The 16159-nt window shown below is 42.7% G+C and overlaps 2 protein-coding genes across 5 annotated transcripts; both read right to left on the reverse strand.

The window, feature by feature from the left end:
• Nucleotides 1-322: 322 nt before the first annotated feature.
• Nucleotides 323-5321, reverse strand: mmp19 (matrix metallopeptidase 19). The gene is made up of 9 exons (XM_062399304.1): nt 5143-5321; nt 4954-5039; nt 4711-4841; nt 3166-3378; nt 2840-3085; nt 1571-1696; nt 1310-1474; nt 1103-1230; nt 323-1012 (listed from the first exon to the last, which is right to left on the reverse strand). The coding sequence occupies exons 1-9, from the start codon at nt 5230-5232 to the stop codon at nt 782-784; spliced, it is 1416 nt and encodes a 471-aa protein (XP_062255288.1). The 5' UTR covers nt 5233-5321; the 3' UTR covers nt 323-781.
• Nucleotides 5322-7437: 2116 nt separating this feature from the next.
• Nucleotides 7438-16038, reverse strand: suox (sulfite oxidase). 4 transcript variants are annotated; one of them, XM_062399316.1, is made up of 6 exons: nt 15892-16019; nt 15561-15744; nt 13203-13270; nt 12827-12998; nt 11608-11880; nt 7438-10856 (listed from the first exon to the last, which is right to left on the reverse strand). In XM_062399316.1, exons 3-6 carry the CDS (start codon nt 13259-13261, stop codon nt 9636-9638), a joined length of 1725 nt encoding a protein of 574 aa, XP_062255300.1. In that variant the 5' UTR covers nt 13262-13270; nt 15561-15744; nt 15892-16019; the 3' UTR covers nt 7438-9635. The 4 variants fall into 4 exon arrangements, with proteins under 4 accessions (XP_062255300.1, XP_062255308.1, XP_062255323.1 ...); XM_062399324.1 differs by lacking the exon at nt 15561-15744 and having other exon boundaries at nt 15892-16038; XM_062399339.1 differs by lacking the exons at nt 15561-15744; nt 15892-16019 and adding an exon at nt 15265-15491.
• Between the last annotated feature and the right edge of the window lie 121 nt (nt 16039-16159).

A 16159-nucleotide genomic window follows, 5' to 3' on the forward strand; every position in this document is an offset into this window, starting at 1 on the left:
AAGAGGTCATGAGGAGGATTTCCTACTCTGCAATTGGTCGGGGTTGCCATGGCGCGACCAAAGGTTTTTTTTTGCAGTCAAACACAATGCAGCACAGACCGGCCTTTCATCATTGTGAACATAAGATATTTCTCAATCCTTTTTAGTGCCAATGTTGAGCCCCTTTTGTGGTGACGAGCTCATTGCTTTCAGAAGGATAGTTTTACTGCTGACATAACGTTGTGTGTAACGTTACAAAATGGTTGATTCACCCTTTAGGGAAGAAGCTGCACACAGATCCACATGATTTCTCAGGGGGATCAATTAGATTATAGTGGAAGTGTTTAGTAAAGCAGAGGAGCTCTGAACATTTATTCTTGAAGCTGTTTTAACAAAAAAGTGTAAGCCTGAACAGAAACATGAACACTCCCATCATCGTATTACATCTTACTGAAACTATTAGGACACATAATCCAACACATATGTTGGAGGGAGAAACAGAAGGCCTCAATTGATTTCTCCCTGAGATCATGGATGGGCTTACGTAAGTCTCGGTCACAAAAACACATTTGTGCTCAAGCAGGAAGCCTCACGAAAACAAATCTGCCTGCATCGGAGGGAAGGAGAGGTTTGTAATCAGAACCAGTGATAAAAGTTATTCCCTTGCTTTTTTCTCATGTTGGATAATATTTCACAATGAATCACTGCTGTTGAGGTTGCATGGTCATGTCAATGCCCCTGGAGTGGAACCAGCACCCCGCTGTAGACCTCGTAGTGCCTGCTGCCCCCTGATGGTGAACTCCTAGCATCGCATCCAGCGCGTCCTCTTGCTCAGTGGATATCCTCTGTCGACTCTCAGCATCTCATTCACTCGCCAGTAATCGTCCCCTTTGAAGAAGAAGATCTTGCCGTTGGTCCAGGTGAAGGCTGCGTCCACGTTGGGCGGAACGCGGGTGAAGAGCATGGAGAGCGGTTTGGGGTACAGACCTAAGTTGTTGTACTTTAGCTCATCCCACTGCCAGTACTCTGAGCCCTGAACAGGCCAAAACCAAAGTAAAGAAATATGATAAGAGAGTTTTTTAAAGAACATGGATTCAGTGACTCATGGCTGCATCATAGATACCTTAAGAAAGACCAGCTTCTTGTTCTTCTCCAGGAATAAGGCTGCGTCAATGTTTGGAGGTATCCGCTTCACCTCTTTAGGGTAGCCATAGTCCAACACGAACCTGGTGTACTTCCACACTTTATTTCCTGTGACCAGAAACAGTCTATCATTTACACATGCTAAAGAACTGAACGTAGTATTAGTTGTACATGGAAACAACTGTACCTTTAAAAAAGTACGTCTTGTTTGTTCTTTGCGAGTGCACAGCAGCGTTCAGGTTTCCAGGGAGCTCCCTCCACAGCCTGTCAGCTCTCATCGGTGTGTTGTGTCCGAGGTCAGAGATCGTCCACATATAGTCACCGCTGAACGCAAAGGTTTTACTCCAAGGACCTGATGGGAAATTACAAGAGGATCTTCATGCTTTTTGTGACATGTCTCATTGTGTCCTAATGGACTTGAAGGCCTCTCCTCTCCTCTGTATCTCACCCAACATGATGGCGTCCAGTGTGGCGGTGCAGGGGTCAGGGATGTTGAGAGTTTCAGGGCTGCTCTCTGTGGGAAACAGACTCTCTGGGTTTGTTGGACTGGCCAAAGTGCTGGTAATGCGTTTTCCTATAAAACAGAGAATATACAAGTTTTAGGATGAACGCATGCTGACCATGTTTTCTCATTAATTTGAAAACTCCTTGACCAAGGTTTTTTGGTTCAGTTTAAAAAGTCTGAGTGTGGTACTACATTTCTTTCAAAAGTCCAGAGTGTGAGATTTAGGTGAAAGGGATCTATTAGCAAAAAATGTATATAAAATAATCTTAGTGATGTTTTCACTAGTGTGTTTCATCTAAATTGAACAAATTGTTGTTTTCTTTACATTAGAATGGGTCCTTTATATTAAATACTACCACAGATTCCCTCTAAAGTTTGGAAGGGGAGGGTGAGGTGAGGGGTGTTCAGCTGCAACATTCAAATTCACCACTAGATGTCGTCAAATCTTCCACACTGAACCTTTAATTAAAAGTAATGTTTTAATAATTTTAATTTTAATAAAATTTTTTGTTGGTATAGATTAACTTTATTTTTAGCGGACAAGCCTCAGTTATGATAAAATAATAAGCAAACAGTTCAGCTTTCAATAACATTTGTATGTACAAACTACATTGTTATTAAATTCATAAATTACTCTTTTTTTATACGTAAATATCTGAGTTTTACAATTGTAACCCTTTAATTTTCATTCAAATATTACCAGGATATGCAATGAGCAGAAAAAATAAAAATTAACTTTTGACTGAACAATTAGTGTAATGCCAGCCCTGTATACAAACTACATATCTTTGGACCATTTTTCTTGACAGCAGCATCCTCACGAGGAGCTTTAGGATAACCCTTGCTGGGGGTCAACAGCTGCGTCTATAGACTCCATCCAAGTGTGAGCCACCAGCTGCTCGTTGTGTCAGGCCCACGGCCTCCATCTGTGATAGATGCCTAAGATCCTCCAGCAGGGGGCGTCACTGGGCTTTTGCTGCTCGGGTTCCTCAGCTGTAGAACTCAATGTCTGAAATCTCAGGCAAGTGAACTCACGTCCTTCTTTTAAATCTGTTCTTGAGACTCGTTGTTTTGTTTTTATTGAATACTATGTATACATAGTATTTAGTATCATATTTATTGTTGCATCTTGTTTCAATAATGATAAGTATAATACACATTTTTATTATAGTCCCACTTAGTCTTGACACCATCATGTTGACACACACTCACCATACAGCCGCTGGATTCCTCTCACATCATCTGAATGCAGCCTGAAGTTGGCACGGTAACCAGAGTAGACCGGCGCCATCAGCGCGCTTTTGAATTGGGAGTGACCCAAGCCGAGGGCGTGGCCGATTTCATGGGCCGCCACAATACGCAGATTAGTGCCATAGTATGACCCCTCTGTCCAGAACTCGTCTTCATCAAAATGAACAATACCCGACTCTGGTGACTCAGCGTGGGCCAGGACGTGACCTGCAGGTGGTCCAGATAAACCAAGTGTGTCAGCATGAGGCCAGGCGACAGTAAACACATTGCTAATGGAGGACACTCACCTCGGCCGTCAAACGGGACAGCGCAGAGGCCATCATTCTTATGGAAGGAGATCTTTATGTCCGCTCTGCCATAGTCGACCTCTCTGAAGGTCAGTGCAGTCACCTCAGTCCAGTAGTTGAAGGCAGAGCGAATGGCTGCCCTGACCTCGGCCTTCATCATGTCAGGTGTGAAGTTGTAGATGCGGTAGGTCAGACTCCTCTTCCTCCAATGACCTGAAAGATAGGAAGCGTTTTACAGAATCACTACATCAAGACTCGACCTCAGGAAACAGTTATGAGACAAGAAATCAAGTCCATACAAAGTGTTTTCATCATGAAGCCACAGAACAAATAGGAAGTCGTCAGATATTGACGACTTCCTATAACAGCTGCTCCCTGAGGAAGAGATTCCAGCAAACCCTAATGCTGCAAATCAAAAAGTGTTTTGTCTGTGTTGGTTTCCCCAACTTTTCCACAACCCATGTTCTGTACATCCATCACATTGTATCACAGTCATGAATGGGACCACTTTAAATCCTGTGATGCTTTGTGCTGGATTTATTTTAAAGATCAGACCTCTGTGGCTTGGTGTCGTGTTTGCTTAGATTTGAGGGCCCCAGGTCTCTTCTGCCCGGGGCCCTTGAAACGCTCCTGATCACAGACTTGTTTTACGATACGTGTAGGGTTTGAAAACACCACTAACCCCAGTGGAAATATCAGAAAGAGAATGTAGCCAACTGCAAATGACTACTGATGGCATAGAGTGTGCGCAGTGTGATTAAATAATCACTTGTTTACGAATCCTAATTACGGAACATAGTTTCCTGACATATTAACACAAAGGAAATCAGTCCGAAAGAATGAACTGAAACTGAATCACTTTATTTTGTCGTTTCTAAGTTGTTATCTCCAAGGAGGTCATGTCCTTTGCCGCAGTCTGTGGATTTGCTTGATTGTCGGCAGGATAACACAAAAACTACTTATCAGATCTCCAAGGAGATCTGATAAGTAGAATCATTGTAGAATGAGATATTGCGCAAGAAAGAACCCATTAAATTCTTTCCTGTATCCAGACAATGGAGTGTATCCAGATTTCATTTCACCGCTTTCTTTAACGATGTGAGATGTGAATTGGGCCTTAGTGTAAACATGTGCTCTATTAACAGCTACTTCAGTTATGTTATATTTACATTTTTTAAATAACCACCAATGGTTTACAAGATGATACACAATATATTATCATAAACTTTCTCATAAACCTTGTGTGTATCAGATTCACAGTGCAGGTGTGGCTGATTCAGTCATTTCCAGTTTATGACAATTTACCACATAGTTGTTAAAGTTAAAACCGTCCACTCTGCGGGAAATGAAGACTGAAGTCAAACTGGGATGTTTAAGAGGTGAATCTATACTGAGCTTCAAAGTAATTTAATTATCTACTTGATCCCAGTTTCAGTCTAATGAACACGGACACGACAAGGACCTGATGGTATTTTTCTTACAAAGCCACCTTTGTGAACTTATTATAGAGAAATACATGTTTTAAGCGCCAATGTTCAGACCCACCCATCACTCTGTATTTGTGAAACCTCTGGTTGAAGGGGTCGTCCAGGCCGCAGCGGGGCTGTCTCATCAGGTCCAGCGTGGCCTCATCCAATTCTCCAGTAGATGGCAGATCGTTCACCCTCTGGAGGACCCTGCACACAAAGGAGACTGAACATCTGCAAACTGAAAAACAAAAACGGCTGCCCACCTCCACCGTGTCAGAGAGTGGGAGTATTGTCTCAGGTATTAACCTGTGTGTGTTACCTGAGAGCACTGATGATGTCTTCCAGGTATCCAGGGTCCTCTGGGTCAGTAGAGTCATCCAGGTAGCCATACTGCCTCAAATAGGCCTGTAAATGTACAAGCAGAAAATAAAACTCTATGTTCAATGTCCAGTGTGTTCTTGCTGGTTAGATAAAGCATCTTGTGAATGCAGGTGATCAATCATCCTACCTCTGCTTCGTTCAACTCGGTCCACTGCACCACAGCACTCAATGCTCCACTGAGGTTGAGCACCAGCAGCAGCAGCCCAGCGTAGTTCATCTCCAAGTTTTTATCAACGGCTTCCGACCCAGATATCCAGGGCTGCAGAAGTGCTCACCAGAGTCCCACGGCAGACTCTATTTGCTCTGAGAGCGCCCCGGCAGTTTTTAACTCAGCCCGGAGCGTGAGTCATCTCTGTGGCTACGATGACCCACCTCTGAAGAATGAGGATAACAAGAGCAGCCAGTTGAGCCAAGGCCAACACATCTGCTGTTGCAGCTGTTCAGAGGGGACGAGCGTCTCCGGCAGCAGTGGGCACACTTCACAGGCTTTAGATTCAGTGCAGAGATTCAGTTCAGCTTTCACTGAAAACAGAGCATTGACCCAGAGAATATCTCCCGCCTTATTCCCTCAGGATCACAACCTTTGTGTTGATCCCTGGTGTTGATACAGCAGTGTGTGTATCACAGCTCAGTTATGGGCTTAAACCACAAGAGGGGCCTCACCCTCCATCTCCACATTCCTGTTGTCCCCACACACGTCCCATCGTAGACAAACATCTATGTTTACACCTCCAGCACAAACTATCGGGCCCATCCCTGCTCACAGGTAATGTGGGGTAAATAGGTTTGGTGTGTTATTAAATTCAGTGTCAACAGCATACGTTTTCTTCTTATGGTTGAGACTGACAAAATTGCACACACTCATATATATCAGTCCCCTAAACATGGCTGCTTGTTTTCCATCTAGAGCCATGAATTATTTTCAAACAAAGAATAAGAAAACTATGAATATCAAAGCTAAATTAATTAATATTTTAGGGATGAACTATTGTTAAATGAGGAGGAGTAATCATTTTTTATATTGTTACGATTTGGTTTTGCCACTCTCAACACCAGCTGTCGCCTGCAGCTGGGTTTGCATTAAAAAGAAGCTCCGACAACAATAATGTCTGAGCTTTGAAACCAGTGGAGTGACTCTTTTAATTTGGATGATTGTGTAAAGTAACCTTTATTTTAATATCAGTAAAGTGGAAGTAAGATATTATGCTGATGTCTTTTGTTTCATGTTGAATAAGTGGAAGTGGGCGTTTAGGAGGTGGATTGAATAAGTTGATTTCTGATCTGCAACTTCTCTGAACTATTTGTGACAAGGGAGGACAACTTCAGTTTTTTTCCTGTCAGCAAAATCTGCTTGAATCACAACATCCGAGCAGGTCAGTGAGTCAAACCTGTGATTATTATAGAAATTTTGAATTTGTGTAGATTTTATCTAAAATCTCAGACAACATAAAGCCTACATCGATTTTAAATAATACATGATGGATGATAAACGTTTATTAAGTTGTACTTTTCCTGTGTATTTGTACCTTTATTCTTGCAAAAATGTAGAACAGACTGAATGAATGTTACAGTAGCTTTAGCTGGTGAAACAGCTGCTCTCCATATGTCATCGCTCGGTTGGCACCATCTGACCTCGGAGTTACTACACAGACTACAACCTGAGACAACACACTGAAGTTTGTCTTCTTGTGCCAACTTGTAAAGTTAAGTCTAGATTTTCCAGGAGTGAAAAGAAATGTTTTTCATCTATAGTCTTGTTTTTGTTTTGTTATAATTTTTGTAGAGCTTTGATGTAATTGTATATATCTTCTGTTCATACTCAGTAGAGAAGAGATTATATTTAATAATATTTATAATTATAATATGGAATCATGTTTCTTTTAATACATTTTATTCATACCGATTTTATACGTAATGTATAGTGGTGTTAATTTATACGCGCTCATATTCCAAAGTGTTTGTGTCCTCCTGAGTTTATTTCTTAATTTTTGTTTGGAAAGAACTTTTTGCTTTAAGCTTGAAAAGGGCTCCACAAATACATGTGATTCATTCATGACCCATCATCAGTTCCATGCTGACCTTTAAAGCAGTGAAAGTAAGAGTTAGCTTTATCTGTTTCCTGTTATTTTTCTGAAAGAATCATTATTACCGATAATTGCATTGCATTGCATTCAACATCTATGAGGTGCCAATTCTGGGGGGTTCAGTATCTTGCCCAAGAACACTGCGGCATGCAGATAGGGAAGACTGGGATTTAAACCGCCAACTTTCTTGTTGGAGGATGACTACTCTACCCCTAGGCCCGACGCCCCTAATAATTGTAAGTTGCTTTGAATAAAACCGTCTGCCAAATGACATGTAACGTAGTGTCATGTAATTATTACAGATAATGACGAGGGAAAAGGAAACAAGAGAGACAATATACAAGAATGAGATTTTTTAATGAGGCTGCTTTTGACACACAAAAGCAAAGTGAGAAAGACACAAAGTAATCTGATGAAACAGAAAACTGAGCATGAAAAAACTGCTTGTATAGCATTTGGTCCAGTTTTATGCAACAGACCAATATTTATTTAAGGGGATTCCTAAATGATTTTCTTAAGGCACTGTCATCTTTCCTACGTCTTAGTGAGTAGTTTATGGTTGTACTCATACCGCCATCATGGTTTTCATCAACAGAATTCCCCAGTTCGAACGACTATATCAAAAGGTTTTTCTGCTGACCACAATTCTAGTCATGTATGAGTCAAAGACAGATCAGAAAGAAAAACAGCAGTAAACTTCCCATTTTGAGGTAAACCAATAAGTCCTTCTGCATTTATCAGGCATGGAACCACTTAAATAAGAACATGAAGCTATTAAATCTCTTCTCAGGACAAAGGGTCGGGGTAGGCATCGCCATGACAACTTCCTCCCTCCCAATTCATTAAGATACGTGACTTATGGACTGTAGCTTTAATTCAGAGTTTTTATATTGTTGGAAAAATCTACCTGAACTATCCCTGCTACTCAAATTACTGTAGTTTTGAATCTTTTACTATAAACTTCTGTCCCTTCTGTCACCCCGTCAGCTTCCTGCCAGCTGCAACATCATTTCACAAGATGCTTCTGAGTCACTTTATATCCTGTTTATTATGTTGCCACATTTAAGAATCATTATGTAAAAGTAGTTTTACCATTTGAATTTACATTGGTATCAAAGGCAAAAATAAAATCCAGAAAAATGCACCATGATTTTGGTACATTAATGTATAAACAATCTTCAGCTTCCTGGTCTCAATACAATATGTTAAATTAGGTTTTTAATCTTCATTAAATTATTTCAGATGATTGAGAAGTCCAAGGCAACAAGCCCCCAACATAGAGATGTACAGACCTTCCCTACTCCTACCAGAACAAGACACCCAGACTCATTGTTAAAGTACTGGCAACATTATCAGAGCCATAAATAAAACAAGATAAGATATGAGGAGTAACACAGATACCGGCAGGTCAATTTGTTTAAAGCAGATAGTGAAGTTCAACCAGGTGGAATATAAACATGTTCGCATAACTTGAATAGAAAAGAAACACTCGTTTGTCCCTTTAAGGATCCTGTAGGAACGGTGGTGGATCTATTGATCTGATTGATCAGGAGTTGGACTGTGGACTGGTTTTACGAAACGAGCCACTAATGTGAGACGGAAAATCCAGAATTATACCTATGGTTTCCTCTCTGACTGCAAATACTGCTTCGTGGTACATTCCTCTGTTTTGTCTGTCTCCTTGTAAGGTACCAACACTTTGATCCAAATCATTGTTTTACCATCAAGTCTCAACTGGGCTTCAGAAATGTCCACAAGCTACAAAACTCTGCCTCAGTCTTCACAGTGGCATCTGGAGACAGTGGGGGGTGAACTGAAATGTCACAGTTCACCTGTTATTTACTTAACGAGAGCAGAAGTAGATTTCTCAGCCTCTCGTAGTTCTTCCGGTGAATCACTGACTCAAACATGATCTGTTGCAAAGGTTATCAACAAGGTCACAGTTGCAGATAAGGAACAGCTACCGCTGTTTTAAAGCTTCCTACATCAGTCTGCACCAAGTAAACGGTTCTCTCTAAAAAAAAAAACAACATCTTTAGTAGCCTTCATTTAAAAGATGACACAATATTAGGCTCAAAACTTTACTACAGTAAGCTAAGTACTACTAGATCCAAAGGTGTTATCCAAACTTTTTCATTATGTATTGTTATACATAACACAGATGGACTCTTTTAATATAGTATTTACAATAACTCTATGTTAAGAAGATGATGGAGTTTACAAAAGTAAATTTCTTTTCTATAAATATTACAGACTCACAAATTCATTAAAGTGGTTACTTGATAAAAACTCTTCTGCTGGTTATTTATAACCTTTAACTTAGTTTATGGTTTGTTCTGCTGAAAACCATTCAAGTCCTTCAGGAAACTGTGACTGCATAAAAATTCAAGACTGAAAACATTCGACTGTATTAGCTGAAAAACGTTAAAATATTGTGAGCGCTTGGTCTCTGTGAATCTGCTCTTTTTTCCTTCATTGATTTTCCTTCTGAGTCTAAATATCAGATTTAAGTTTGCAACCAGAATGTGAAGTGAGTCTATTCCTCCTCATCCTCTCTGATCTTCACCTTCACTCTGTGCCAGGCGTTACTCAGGACGCCCCTCAGGTTCCAGATGGGAGGCACCGTGTCCGGCTGCATGTTGTAGCTGTTGTCAACTGCCTTGCAAACTATCTCAAGTTCCTGAGCTCCAGGCGGAAGAGGAGCCGTCACCTCCCAAAGCTTCCAGGCCCAGGCTCGTCCCGGTGGAGGTGAGGGTTCGGCTGCTTGTCCCTTGTCACTGGTCCTCAGTGGGGCCACTTGCCACGTCTTTCCTCCGTCTAGAGAAACATCCACACGTACCACCTCTCTACCCCCACCACTCCAGGCGTAGCCCTTAACAACCACCTCTTCCTCCGACCGATCGACCACAGCACCGTCGGCCGGTGTGGTGATGGCAGACTGAATGGGCAGCTCTTGAATGGCTGGTGCAGATTTGAAGTCCACTGTGTCCCAGTCGGTCCCGGGGGAGAAACCCTTGTAGTCGTTCTGCTGCCAGTGGCTGCTGCTCTCTTCTGAGCTCACAATGATCTTCCCAAGCCATTTAACATTCCGTGCACCCACTGTGCCCGGCACCACAACACGGACAGGGAAGCCGTGGTCGGCAGGAAGCTCCTTGCCATTCATTTCATAAGCCAGCAGCACATCGCCTTCCTCACTAACCGCCTTGTTCAGAGGGATAGAAGCACCATAGGTCGAGCCTGTCACATCATGGTCCAGCCCCTCAAACTGAACGTGGCGAGCCCACTGGGCCACATCTGGCCCGTAGCCAGCTGCCATCAGCACATCCCTGAGGTTAGCGCCGCTCCATGTGGCGTTACTTATCGCAGCAATGCCCCAGTTTAGTCCTTTGACCTGCTTTACCGTGTTCATCTCAGAACGGCGGTTACCTGCACACTGCAGAGTGGCAGTGACCGTGTGTTTGGGGAATTTAGTCTTCAAGTCTTCTAAAGACAGCGTCAGAGCTCCCCCTGGAAGTCCCTCCACATGGAGCTGGTAGGATGCCGGGTCCACCGGAGGAACTGGGAGGTGGTTTCTTTTGAAGAAGAAAGCCGAGGGGGTGATGTAGCTGTCAGAGAGGATTTCGGGAGGTGGCTCAGCATTGAAGGGCTTCAGGTTGTTGATGTGCAGGACCGGGTGACGCTCTGGATCGGAGGAGTAGGGGTCAGATGATTTCACAGCCTGTTGCTTCTTCCGGTCCTCTGCACTCAGCTCACCGACCTTTTATTAACCACAGACACAGGAGCTTCATTAGACCACATCAATGTCACGAGCAATCACATGAGCCGCTGTTCTATACCAACACCTGCTATCATCTGGCTATTGTCTGTAATGAGAATGGATACAATCGACAGTCACTCCCGGGTCTGCAGTGGACACAGCATTTATTGGCTCCGGCTTCGATTGGCAGTGGTTGAAAGGTGACGCCTCGGTGAACACGCCAATTTGGCAAGACAGCGAGGTGACAGAGCGCCTCAGGTTTCAGTGATTCCAGTGTTTGTGACTTTAAAAAGGCAAACTCCTTTACTGGCAATGGAAACAATGGATGTCAGTCACCTTCCTTAGCAGCTTTACCAGAATTTCAAAACTGTGTGTGAATACAAAGGAATATTTTCAAGGTGATTGAAAGAAAAAAAATGATCAAGCATTTTTCTCACTGGCCACTTGAGGATGCGTCAGGTTTTAGTCCACAGTTGTCAGTTTTTCCTAATTGACAGTGTCAAGTAAAGCTTCACAATTTTTGTGAGATAAGAGTGCAGTTGGATTAGCTAGAGCTTTGGTTGGAGGTAAAACCAAGAGTTATTTTCCCCATCTGGTTTCTACAGCAGGTCAAAGTTGAACAAGAAAGTCTGTAAACTGTAGTTTTTGTTAACAAATGACAGATTTAGCAGTAAAATTGGACTTTCACCTTTTCTACTTTACATTTTTTACAATCAGTTCAATTATAAACAGAAACCGCAAATGTGCTCACCTTATATTCTGAGAGCATTTCCAAAACGTGTTCTTGGTTGTGCACAGCATACAGCGCCCAGAAGGGTTCAATTGCACCACCTGCCGCCAGCATGATTTTATTCCCACCGGGATGCCTGGCCACAAACTCAGTGATGTCATAGACGCCGCCTTGGTAAGTGACCCACACGCCATCCTCCAGGGAGCGGTGCTTTGTGACCTCTTCCTGGCTGAAGATGGGAAAAGGTAGGGTCGTCTCTAAGGTCGGAGTTCTGATGGTGTCCACCTGCTCAGCCTGTAGGAGAGAGAGACAGATAAGTGGCCAATTCTGAGAGTGTCTGACAGGGCATGATGGCCAATATATCAGTCGAGCGATTATATCAACCGATACGACCGTGTTAATAGACAGTGTTTATCTTTGTATATAATGCGCCAATATGAAAAATTAAAATGTACAGGGTAAACGATTTAATGTGCATTTATATTTAACATAAAACAAAAAACTTTTTTCTCTTTGTATCGAAATCTTTATATTCGGCTGCATTTATAATAAAGCTGTAAAATGTCATGTCTCGAAATTGAAAAAAAATATTCGGGCTCTACTGTAAATACATGATGAAGTGCGACAGTTTGAACATTTGGGGTCTTCAACCCATTTTGTCATTTTCTGACATTAGATCACACTGCAGCACCAAACCACAGGGAGCCAAGAGGCCTCTGTGTTGGTTGTGCAAACAACATACTTGTCAACCCGGTGACATTTGTTCTTAAAGCGGCAGCAGCAGGTAACTGAGCTGTTGATTCTTTTTTATCTTTGATCTCCTCATGACTCATAACGTCCTTCTGGAGTTTTCACAAAAAAAATTGTGAAATCAACAATTTGAAGAGATACCAACTGCTTAACGATGCATGCCCTCTGCAACATGTAAACAGGTATATGAACGGGATATTCTATGAGCAACTCATGTAAACATCATAATCGGAGTAATGTCTTATTCTTATTGATGTTCATAGTCATTCATAGTAAATGAAAATATTGTTTGCCCTTATGCTGATTCACAAATAAAATAATTTTGAAGGAACCAATAAATAATGTTTTCAGGAGCAGATCCTAATGCATTGTTCAGTTTCTTCAGACTAAGAGTGAAAATTGTAAAATGAGCTGAGTGTAACACAACAGGTCACTGCCCTTAAATTAAAAAAGCTATAAACTGTCTTCACAGATCTTATCTGCCACTAACCTTGTGCTTGTGGAGGCCATAAGCCAGTACAGTCCCTGTACCCGCGAGCAGTCCAGCCAGGCCATGTCTCCATCTGGGACTGTGGGCGCGCTGGTACGACCTCTGGTCGTCACCACTGCTGTTGCTCCGGAGACGGGCCGCGCATGATGCCACAGCAGGGGCCACCGGATGCCTGTGAAAATAAACGCTACTGAAGGTCATTTTTATGCAGACCAAACTCATTAGATGGTGAATATGTGATTATTAATAGAAATTCAACGAGATTAGTGTGATCACAAAAAATAAAACATATAAAGTGGAGGGAATATTAAAGTCAGGCTATAGTTAACAGCTGGAGTCTCCTATATCATGTGTGTATTTTGTTCCAGTACTGTACCTTTGAATGCTGACAGGGCCAAATCGAGTCAGGCTGTGGCAGCGTCTGAGAAGCAGCATTGCATTGATCTTCAGGGGTGGAGTAAAAATGGTAATTTCAGTGTTGCAACAAATAGCACCTTACAATAAAGGTTTCTAATTCTGAAATACAATTTTTCACAGTTTTTTCTTGCTCATTGAGTCAATATGCCTGGGGCCCTGATTCATTTACGACCCTGTGAGCAGAGTCTATGGTCTAGAGCAGACAAATGTTTGCTAATGTAACTAATAATGACAGGTGACGATGTGTATTTTCAGTCAAAATTTGCATAACTGTTCCTGTAACCTCCAGCAACATCAACAAGCCTAGTGTTTAACATGAGCACTGACTGAGGCAGGGACCGTCCCTCTGAATGCAGGATGGGGGAGTGACGATCTAATGACGCAGGCCACTGTAGACTATGTACATCCTTAAACTGTTTTTCCCCAGCATGTGATGTAGTTTAAACATGAACCTTTAAACCCTTCTACTCCTCCTGAACCGACCAACCAGCAGCTACTTCCACCAGCGCGAGGAGCCAACCGGGTGAGGGGGAGTGAACAGAGAGATGGAGGAGAGCTGGGCTTCACCCCCCTCTTCGCTCACCACACACATGTTGATGTGTAACTACCTCATGGTAAACATGGACACACTGTCCAGCATCCCGTTAAGAAACAAATTAAAAAATATTAATAGTTAATGAGAAATGTCATTTAAAAAGAGTGCATCTTCCTCTGTTGACAATGCCCTGACATTACCACATCAAGTAAACAAGTTATGAATCAGGTAAGGCTGACCCAAAGCCTTGGAAGCTTTGGCTGTTAACACGGTAAGTAGTATATAAAGAGGGATGATGTGTTTCCACTTCCGAACACAGCTTAAATAATGAGACTGTTTTATTGTCCCATCCACTAACATTGAGGAGGTAGGGTTTCTGAAACCTAAACGGCAGCCAGCCACCAAGTAGCAATTGGCTTCACTTTTGGGGAGCTGTCATGTCGTCCACGTTTATATTCGGTGTATGGTCCATATCAACAGTACATGTCACAGGCTTAGAAATTAAACTAGGTAAGCGACTCAAGTGTCTGTAATGAATTCCAAATTTGCAGCGTGAACCATGAAGTCTGATCTTTCCTACACCAACACTTTAAAAAAAAATGTTACACATTACAGACGAACCAATTAATCATGAAAATAATCAGCAGATGAATCAGTAATAAATAAATAACTTTTAGAAGCCGCCCTACACGCCCTACACATCATCTTATCTGTCTTTAAGTTTGACTGTGTCCCGCGGATAAAGGCTGCAGCTTGTCAAGCGGAGCAGCGTTTTTGGGATGTTTTCATGCAAATATTGTGGATCACATGGGATCTTTGACAGGTGATTATGTACAGCTACAAAATGTATCAGTCAAGTTTACCTTGAGCTTCTACCACTCTATCAGTTATGATGAGTTTTGCAATTTGCACACATTATCATCAATGTGCAGAGGAGACTGTTCTGCACGTCAGAAAACTAGTTAAAAGTCTTATCTCCCTGACGGTTACAGAGAAGCCGCTTGATTCACTGTCTGTTTTTAAATAATCTCAAAATGTACATACAGTGCCAAGTTATTAATTAGTAGCAAACAATCAGTACTTAAATATGACCGTTTCTTAAAATAAAATTCGAAGCTTTTGTAAAATTAACAATTTGCTTGAACAATGAATAACTTTATAACTTTATAAATATATTAATAGATGTGCGTCTTTGCTCAAAGCTCTCGAGCTAACATCGAACAGGACTGACTTACATGTGCATCTTACTGAATCAGGAAGTGTAGGTGGACACATGATCGGCTCCTCTGTATAATAACGTGCCTCCTTAATGGCCCCTGATTGAGAGAAATCCCAGATCTGCCATTGTCTATTTATATCATGGAGCTGGGCGCATGTGTGTGCTGCAGTAGCCTGTGTGGACACATGCTAGCCCCCCGAGAGACCACCGCAGAGTATTACAGTCGAAGATCAGTCTCCAAACGCCCTGAACTCAACGAGCACCGACCTGTAATCAGCTGTGAAGCTGCCGGGTCCAGGCCCTTGGCCGAGGCAGCGTTCATCTGCTGTGAGATAACGTCACAATAAAGTGAAGCTCCGTTAGCGACCTGACGTGTGACATCACCCACATCCCCATCATCCCCCCCTTAGCTAAACTTAGCTAACACTCAAGTTAGCCGGGTAAAGCACCCGCAGCCAACCCGCCCCGCGTCCCCCTCTTATTCGGATACGTGCACTAACACTAGGAACATTACCACCGGCCGGTTTCTTCATGTAACGCAAACCAAATTCGGGGTCACTCACTTCTTCACTTCCGCTGAGCCAGTCCCTGCGTGTGTCCGGATGTTCTCCCCCTCAACCGCCCTCTATGGCCCCCGAGAACCACAACACAAACCTCCGTATACGTAGCACGGAACTGACCGTGCGGCGTTCAGGGACATACCACCTATCGTGCACGTTTTCTCTGTCAAGTCATACCGACGGGTTTCTGCCGACAAAAACAAAACATTTGTGCCAGTGGAGAACATCTATTTGAATCACACGGGCTACTGTCACATCAGTGTAACGGGGTCAATCCTTAATAAGATCGTTTTAGCAGGGTTACTTTGCCAGTTATACTTATGTTCTACTTTACCTGACAGGACGGCGATGCCTATAAGATGCGGGGAGTCGGCGAGGTTTATTTAGGGACACCGTCTCTATCTCTCTCTCTCTCCACCTCTCTCTCTCTCCACGGCCGGTCCTGTGAGGAAGTGTAATGTGGGTAGAGCAGGTGTGGACAACAATTGTTTGTTCCGAGCCCAGCGTACAGCTGTGTGTGCGTGTGTGTGTGCGTGTGAGAGACGTAATCAGCGTCGCCATAAATGCACGCTGTAGTCTCCTCCAGTCAGCGTGTACCCACA

Source organism: Platichthys flesus, chromosome 2 (assembly GCF_949316205.1).
Source record: "Platichthys flesus chromosome 2, fPlaFle2.1, whole genome shotgun sequence".
NCBI classification, from domain to species: Eukaryota; Metazoa; Chordata; class Actinopteri; order Pleuronectiformes; family Pleuronectidae; genus Platichthys; species Platichthys flesus.

Coding starts and splice junctions, on each gene's coding strand:
- mmp19 (XM_062399304.1), bottom strand. CDS start 5,232: ATGAACTACGCTGGGCTGCTGCTGCTGGTGCTCAACCTCAGTGGAGCA. Junction 3,086..3,165: donor TGTCCCGTTTGACGGCCGAG/GTGAGTGTCCTC, acceptor GACCACCTGCAG/GTCACGTCCTGGCCCACGCT. Junction 1,697..2,839: donor AGGAATCCAGCGGCTGTATG/GTGAGTGTGTGT, acceptor TCTGTTTTATAG/GAAAACGCATTACCAGCACT.
- suox (XM_062399324.1), bottom strand. CDS start 13,261: ATGCTGCTTCTCAGACGCTGCCACAGCCTGACTCGATTTGGCCCTGTC. Junction 11,881..12,826: donor ATGGCCTCCACAAGCACAAG/GTTAGTGGCAGA, acceptor TCTCTCCTACAG/GCTGAGCAGGTGGACACCAT. Junction 10,857..11,607: donor AAATGCTCTCAGAATATAAG/GTGAGCACATTT, acceptor GGTTAATAAAAG/GTCGGTGAGCTGAGTGCAGA.